The 8,524-nt window shown below is 38.7% G+C and overlaps 1 protein-coding gene and 1 non-coding gene across 3 annotated transcripts; both read right to left on the reverse strand.

The window, feature by feature from the left end:
- Window positions 1-118: 118 nt before the first annotated feature.
- Window positions 119-3,184, reverse strand: LOC121768744 (DCN1-like protein 1). Of its 2 annotated transcripts, none has more exons than XM_042165284.1 (9): window positions 3,025-3,184; window positions 2,474-2,606; window positions 1,938-1,989; window positions 1,770-1,845; window positions 1,604-1,686; window positions 1,369-1,465; window positions 1,107-1,152; window positions 598-674; window positions 119-512 (listed from the first exon to the last, which is right to left on the reverse strand). In XM_042165284.1, exons 1-9 carry the CDS (start codon window positions 3,068-3,070, stop codon window positions 268-270), a joined length of 855 nt encoding a protein of 284 aa, XP_042021218.1. In that variant the 5' UTR covers window positions 3,071-3,184; the 3' UTR covers window positions 119-267. The 2 variants fall into 2 exon arrangements, with proteins under 2 accessions (XP_042021218.1, XP_042021219.1); XM_042165285.1 differs by having other exon boundaries at window positions 2,477-2,606; window positions 3,025-3,182.
- Window positions 3,185-7,987: 4,803 nt separating this feature from the next.
- LOC121769634 lies at window positions 7,988-8,094 on the reverse strand. The gene has a single exon (XR_006043654.1). It is a non-coding gene; the product is annotated as a small nucleolar RNA R71 (small nucleolar RNA).
- Window positions 8,095-8,524: the final 430 nt, after the last annotated feature.

The raw sequence follows: 8,524 nt of genomic DNA on the forward strand, positions 1-8,524 counted from the left end.
GCCGTGATCCTGTCGATGATTTCTCAATTTTGAGGAAACAGAGGTGAGATCTCTGTCCTACCTTGCCATGCGACAACTACATTTTCTATTGACATGATAGAATAGGATAAGAGTAGTGTGACATTCAAAATAAGCATTTTATTACTAGTAGATAATAATAATAATAATAATAAGAAGAAGAAGCTGAGTAACCTTACTCATTTCAATAATCTCAAACAAAGTAAGGACATATCAAAGCGCTGCAACCAAGCCTCAAACTTACGCAATTTAAGTGTACGGAACTCGTCTATCTTGCTCGAAATTGAGACACGAATGGCCAGAGAGAAGTCCTGCAAACCCCTTCGACAAACAGCCCTCGACTGAACATACGGACTTGGCATAATCGAACTCTGGGAGATACATATTCCGTCTCTTGCAACTTGCATAGTTACTATTGCTCGTACACGAGTCCTGTCCTGCCTGCTGATTGTCGCCCCAGAACCTCCTCTTTGAACCGGGGAAGTTTTTCAAACCTGGTGTTTGTCCAGTAGTTTTAGAAGGGAGAAATGGATTTTGAATGAGCAAAGACTAGTATCAATATATCGTTATGAGCAGTACCCGATGATGTGATCTCGCCTGGTTGGGCTTCCGCGTCATTGCAGTTGCAGAATGAATCACCATGGCTTCCCCTAAACCTATGTCACATGATATATCAATAATGTGAAGGGAAAATCATTAGTTAATATAGTAGTACCAGATTCAAAAGAAAAATGGTTTCTCAAAGAATTTCATGATCAACATAGGGTAAGTACATTGATTTTCTAACAATATGACTGGCATTTTTAGCCCAATAAATCATTCAAGCTCAATGTATTTCCCTTTAACACGAAACGACATCATTTCGTCTACGTTGGCAACCACATGTCATCTTTGGTTTCCAATTGTGCTTCCGATCCCAGGAATCACTTCCGAGCTATATTACAAATCAATTTATTGGGCTTGAACAATGTATTAATAACTTGTTGGGTTAAAATTGTAAAAAAAAGTGAGATTATCAGTATATGCTATATACAATATATGCTGGCGTTTATACATATACTTATTTTGCAGTCATTGAGATGTTGTACCTGTACATGTATTCGACGAAGTCATCAATAAGTACCGGCCACGCTCCTGGTGAAGACAATTTAAAGTGAGGACATTCAGATACATAATAACTTAAATTCCACACAGTCACAATATTATATACTCCGTACTAAGTTTATATGAAGCCTCACTTCACTCGCCCACAATTTCTATTATCATTAACACATTCAAAATTCAAAATGCTTATATGAGTTTTCTCCTCTGAAAAGTAGTAGTAATAAGTATGACATATGAAGACAATACCTTCGGGGTCGTACCCTTCAAGATTTTCATGGACACATCGACTGAAGGCTAAAACTTGTCGCCATGTGTCCTCAGATATGTTATATCGTTGATTTTTCTGGAGATCAAGTGAGTAGCCCAAAAGGTCAATTTCGATAAGCGTAGAAATTGCATCATACAAGCTTATATTGGTATACAAAAAGACCATAATTGCTAATCATTAATCAAAGTTGAAGCCCTAATACAAGAAACTTACCTCCACAAAGTTGCACCAATGATTAAGCAGACGAAACCTTCCAGATAAGACTAATCTCCACGCCATAATAGCCCTGCTTGCAGCTGGAAAACATCCATGTTATTACTAGTTGTGAAAAGTGTATTTATGTCACAGATTAAAATGCTAAAACCGGTCATCAACTTACTGATGTTTTTCTGGCCATTTTCCCGACAAATGAAGAACACAAAGTCATAAAAGCGTGAGAACTCAGAATACTCTGCCTGCGGGATAAAAGAGTACTGAGACGGACGCATCTAAGAATTGCATTTTCGAGGAGCCAATGAGACATTAGTAGCAAAAGATGGCACCTTACCCTCAAGTTTAGTCTTGACATCAGCTTGGACACTTCATCTAGAATCGAAACACTATAGCAGAATACGACACTTTTCAGTTCTCTTAATAGAATTCATTCCTGAAGTGTTCATTTAGAAGATCAAGCATTGAGAGGACCACAAACTGAGAGTATAGTTCTTTACAAGCAAGAAGCAATGTGAGAGAAAATAACTAAGTAGAAGAACAGGAAGTCATCCACATAGACATACAAACACCATGTTTTGTGATTGCTTCGAACTGCCAATATATGTCACAACATGACACTCTTTTTTGCATCACATTTCCAATCCAACTGAAACTTCCACCACATTATTCTTCGGGAGTAACATAAAACTGTTTAAAAACTTCACCTGTTTCAACTTTCAAGAATTCTTCTTTAAGCTGCAACTTTCATATATCTATGCTAATATTACACATTTTTTAGATTATACCTCAAATATCATCTCCACGATCGAATGATTTAACTCAACTTAGTCATGTTTTCTAAATGGTTTCTCTTCACAAAATAGCTACTACTACCTTGTACTGGCTTTTGGCTCCACCAATTTCCACAGCTGTGCCAATTCCTCTCTCAAGTCTCTTGTCCTCTGCAACTCTTCGTGCGGACCATGATCTTCCGACTTATTTATAATAGCCCTCGATGTAATATCTGACACAAAATCATGATTCAAGAGAATCAGAACACAGTTCAAAACCTAAGCAGAATACCAACTGGAACATCAAATTTCCCCAATTTCACCTCAACTAATCTTTCCAAAAATCAAAATCTAGTCTTTGCACTGTTATGGAATCAGTTCTCAACCAAAACAACTTAATCCCTCCCCCCTTCCAAAAAAAAACAAAACAAAACCATGAGCTAATTTAATCAACAAAATATGAAATCTTGCAAACCGACATAAACAGACCATATTCTAAGAATTGAGAACTCGGGAGAGAACGTCTTAACGGTACACTAGTAACTTCCAAAAAAAAAAAGATTCGTCAAATTCAGTTCAACCAAAGTCTTACAACAAACACCCAGATTTTTTTAAAAAAAATATCAAAAAGAAATTGGGACAAAAAATTACCATAGTACTGACGGTAGATTTGGAAAACGTCGAAGGAAAAATCCATGGAGAAGTAGTGGGGTTTCGCTGCGCAAACGAAATCCCAGGTTGCAAATTCACTGGGAGCGCGGTGGCAGCGAAGGATTTTATGTTTTTAATTTTAGCAGTGTGAGATTTGAATCATTTGATTAAATTGGAATATTCTTTAATTTGATTTTGTATTTTGGTAAATTCTTTAGGGACAAAAAAAACACGCTTATTATAGTTTAACTTGAGCAAAAAAGTTGATCCATTTCTTATAGGGAGGTGATAAAGGATGATATCTTGGCGATTGCGAGAAAAGTTCACGTCATTGAATTTAATTTCATCCTTAGAGCTTATAATCGTATTGCTCACTTGTTATCTAGATGTTCAAATTTTCTGAGTGTAACTTTTATTTCTAAAAACATTTTGACTATTGTATTAGAATAAACATCTTAATATATATAAAATATTTCTCTTTTCTCAAAAAACTACTCCTTGTGATTGTTTTTTTATTTTTTTTAAAGGAGGATCGACGATGGTTCCCCATCTACCCCCGAAGTGACTCGGACCCCCAGCCTAACGGTCGGAGGTGAAGCGTCTTACCACCGAGCTGCGCTTCGTTGTCGGGAAGGGAAGGAACGAGTCAGCCAACCTTACCCAAACACGGGTCCAGACCAGTTAATCTATCAACCCAATCAAGGGGACCTAGTTAACCTATCTCCCCCAGCGCCTGGGTCCAGACAAGGACTCAAGAACCCCCAGGGGAAATTAATCCCCAAGATGCGCCTCACATGGGTCGAACTCGTGACCTCTAGGATGGCGTGGTATCCTTGCCTCCCTCCTCAACCACTTGAGCTAAGGGGTTTGGATAAAAAAACTATTTGTGATTGGAGTGACCAATTTTTAAGCAACATAAAATTTGCGTAATTGTACATTAATGTAAGCAATCAATAATAGTACTCGGAAGTATGCTTTTAAGAGCATGCACAAGAGTGGCGCCGGGCCCCGCGTCCGTTCGTGCCGCTGGCAAGGACAAGGCTCGCCGCCGCTGCGCTCGCGCCGCTGGCACGGCGCTACTCGATGCATCGAGCAGCGCTGCATCGAGTAGCGCCGTGCCAGCGAGCAGGACACGTGGCGAACGGCGATTGGGCAACGACATAGCCGTTGCCTTTGAATATTTTTTTTATTAAAAATCGGATTTTAATTAAAAAAAACCGATTAAAAATTTAAAAAAAATTAACTTCCCAAAAAAAATATCCGTTTATTACCGTTTTTTACCACTTTTTAAATTTTTTTATTTTTTCCCCCCAAAAATACACACTTTCATCTATAAATACCCTCACTTTCACACCCAAAAATTCACATCAAACTACACAATTCTCATATCCATTCTCTCATATTCATTCTCATCTTCATTCTCTGTATCCATTCTCAATCTTTCTTCCACCCTACAACATAACAATGTCCGGTCAAGGAGATGACCACCCGCTCTCTCATGGTTGGAACCCCGAATGGTTCGGTTCCCAACCGTTTCCTAGTCCGAAAACGGAATATTCGGCCACTCCTCAAACCCAAAGGAAGGAAGAAGGCGGCGGCCAACCGTCGTCGCGCCGAACCCGCTCCCTATGCGCCACCTCCACCCCCCGAACAACTCGATGTGGATGCTCTTAGGCCAACTCAATATGGCCGATAGGTCAACTATGACCCCCACGCAACTTCAAACGCATGAGGCCATAATATTGGGTCTCCAAAAATAATTGGGGTTAGTGCCGCCGGATCAGCAGTCTTCCACGGGTAATATTAGCCAATAATTATGTAATTTTTAATTTTTAGGAGTTTAATTATGTAATTTTTAATTTTTAGTATTTTAATTATGTAATTTTTAATTTTTAGGATTTTAATTATGTCATTTTTATTTTATTTGTAATTTGTAATATTTATTGTGGTTTTTTAATGAATTTTAATATTATGGAAATGTTTTTGTTTAATTGAATTTTAAATTGAATTGTGCTCGTCCTTGCGGAATAGCACATCTGTGGGTGTTGTGCTCTTGCCAGAGAGCAGACAGGAATAGTGACGCCGGACTCATAACCGTGCTCGCTGGCTCGTGGATGCTCTAAGAAAGTAATTTGAGAGCAATTTAATTTGTGGTAGGACCGACCCCTATTGTGTACGAGAGCGAATAATTCATAGCTTTCACAACTTAGAGAAAAATTTGAATAGAAGAGAATAAATAAGTAAGAGTTTTTGTTAATATACCATAATTGTGTATGATTTGAAAAATGGTACGATCATGTTTATAAATGAAGTTGAGTGGAATAAAATAAAAAAATAGCACAAATTGGTGGTTTTTGCAAAAATCACAAACTCTAGTATAATTGAGTGCGGTCTTTACTATGTATAAATCACAAAAAAAATCCTAAATATTATTGCCATCAAAGATTGGAAAAGTAGTGCACCGTTTTTTAGTTTCCTTTTCTTTCCAATTTCAATAATTTGCTACTCTGAATCGATTTTACAATAATTGATAACAATTCTTAGATTTATGAGAAACATCAAAAGTTGGAATAAATAATTAGATTCAAGTTTTTGGACTAAGTTTTTCTTTCTTTGTTTTCCTTCCTCACGAGAGTTAAACTTCTTAAATACTATAAATCTATTAAAAACCCTTAAACTTTAAACGATGAAGTTCAAAATTGAAATACTTGCAATCTTGATTTTAATCTATGAAGAAGTTATGTGATGTGAATCAAATTTACATTGTTATTCCCATAACTTTACATGATTTATATAGTTTGATGCTTGCAAAAGTGTGTTTTATGGTGTAGGAAGAGGAGTAAATGGTGAAACAAAGAAGGAAGCTCGGAGGGTGAAAAGCTGTGCAGAAAGCTCTCAAAAGTGGCCACCCGGCCGGGTTAATTTCATGCCAAAAAATACAACCCGGCCGGGTGATTTTCACGAGGCATGGAAAGTCCAGGAGGGGTCGATTTTATGTCACCCGGCCGGGTTATTTTTCAGCCCAAAAATACAACCCGGCCGGGTAGTTTTTTTTTAACTGCAATATTGCAGTTTTGGGAATGGATGTGTGACGTGAGAGGTGCATTGATTGATTGACAAAAAGAAATGGAGAAAAGGTGGTGGACGGCTGGGGAGTCTGAGAAAAAGAAAAAGGTGTCAGGAGAGAGGAGCATTAATTATTCAACAAAAATTGTGGGAAGAGAGTTGACTTAGGGGGCGAATTTCAGAGAAGTTTCGACCGTCATTGCGACGCTCCGTTTCCGAATCTCAATTCCACTCAACGAGAGCATGCTTCCTACGGTTTTTGTTGCATATTTCACCATGTGTTTAGGCTAAACTCCCTATGTTGCTCCAAGTTGTAATCTAGGCTTGTATGGATGTTTTTACACCATTGATATCATATGTTTGTGTCCAACAATGTGCTCAATATTTATTCACTATGTTTTTGGCTAATAACATAGTGATGTTAATTCCTCTGCTATTGTCTCTTTAACATAGTTTAGGAATGATTGATTGTTGGATTGCTATCGAATTAGAATTGTTCAGAGGATAATTTGATGGTGGATTAAGTAGGTGATTGTAGTAGATGATCTTTTATTCCCGCGCTTCCGCAGGAATTTAATATCTTTGAAAATTAATTCATGGAACAAGTGTTCAGCTGACTGTGAATTATACGTCACAAACATGTTCAGTGTACGTGATTAGGTTGATGTTTTAATCCCTTCGTATGTTTCTTTGTTAATGGTGTAGAATAATACAAGCCTCGTGAGCAACTTGGAGTGACGTCTTTTTCCTATTTGAAAAGTTTTCGTTAGTTAACTTGTAGTAAATCTTGTTATTAACTTTTGGAAATCAAAATCTTCAAAACAAATCATCTTTTAGTATGTCTTTTCTTTGTTTTAGAATTAAATAATCAATTCCTTCCCTGTGGATCGACACTCGAAATATTACAATCGACACTGTATTCTTGCAGTATTGCTGTAATATTAGAGTTAATTAATTAAACTTGTGTGATTATACACTTGATATTAAAACTCGAAAATTACACATCAAGTTTTGGCGCCGTTGCCGGGGAAGGCAATAGATTGTTTAACTTCTAGTTTGTGTTTTGTTTTATTTTTATTTGATCTTTCTCTTATTTTTGTAGGTACTCATTTCGTGTTCTTGGAGGTGATAGCCATCTACCGCGTCTGGACTTGAAGACGAAGGAGTATATTTTCTAGGTGACATCTTTTTATCTCTTAGTTAGATAGTTTAGTTTTCACTTAAGCACACACATTTTATAGTACTTACCCCGAAGTTGTCGAGAGGTCTCGCTTTCGGTAATAGGAAATATTTTGTGCTTGTGCTTGGTGTATTTTCTGTTGTGTAGGTAAAAAAAAAAAAGTGAATGCACACGCGATCACAGGGTACACCACCGTTTGGACTACTCCGTTATCAAAGAAGAAGTAAGGTCAGAGGTTCAGAGTTTGAGATATTCCCGGACTATTCGAGTCCATTCAGAAGTAACCGACTCTTTGGTGAAGAAAGGGATCAGGATTCAGACGGTGAATCAATGGCAGATCACAATGAGATTCCACCACCCGTGGTGAGGTTTGGCGACACTCTGAGATCGGGAATTGAGTACCCAGGGGAGTGTGCCTACGCAAACGACAACGTCAACATTCCACCTCACTACATTAGTTTGGTGAATGGAGGAAATCTTTTCCACGGACGGGATGAGGAAGATCCGGTGAGCCACCTCAATGCCTTTTATGAGCTGACAAACTCGCATAGACCTCCAAATGTGGAGCATCATCGGATTAAGAGGGCCCTATTTCCATTCTCGTTGAGGGAGAACGCAAGAGCGTGGTATGACTCACTCCCGGGCTACAACATAGCAACGTTCCAAGAGTTGAAGACGTTGTTCCTCTTGGAATACAATTCTCCTATGAAGATTGAGAAGTTGAGAGATGAGATCACTTCATTCCGACAGAAGTATGACGAGTCTTTCGCGGAAGCCTGGAAGAGATTCACGGAGTTGATAAGGAAATGCCCAAGTCACGGACTAGCTCCGGGGCATGACCTTTTGAAATTCTACAAGGGACTCAACAGTGAAGGCACGGGATTGGTGACTGCAGGTTCGAATGGGAACCTAGATGATCTAACTCACGATGAGGTGAGGGCTTTGTTTCAAAGGCTGGCCAACAATCAACGGAATTGGCACAATCCAAGGCGAGGGGCTGATAGAGCGGGAGATACATTTGGTGCTACCAAGGATGCGGAAAGAGTGACCGCAATTGAGGCTCAACTGGCAGACATTAGCACTCAAATGTCGTCGATGACAAAGGCAGTTAAATCTCTTCAACTGACTCCTCAACCCCAAGCTGTGACGGTGATGAGATGTGGGTTGTGCCAAGGTGGGCATCATACTGATCAGTGCCCAAGTCTTCAAGGACCACCTGTGGAAGATGTGAACTATATTGGCAACAATCGCCAA

The sequence above is a fragment of the Salvia splendens genome, chromosome 15, assembly GCF_004379255.2.
Source record: "Salvia splendens isolate huo1 chromosome 15, SspV2, whole genome shotgun sequence".
Taxonomy (NCBI): Eukaryota; Viridiplantae; Streptophyta; class Magnoliopsida; order Lamiales; family Lamiaceae; genus Salvia; species Salvia splendens.

Coding starts and splice junctions, on each gene's coding strand:
- LOC121768744 (XM_042165284.1), bottom strand. CDS start 3,070: ATGGATTTTTCCTTCGACGTTTTCCAAATCTACCGTCAGTACTATG. Junction 1,153..1,368: donor TGAAGGGTACGACCCCGAAG/GTATTGTCTTCA, acceptor TGTCTTCACCAG/GAGCGTGGCCGGTACTTATT. Junction 513..597: donor AGGCGAGATCACATCATCGG/GTACTGCTCATA, acceptor GACAAACACCAG/GTTTGAAAAACTTCCCCGGT.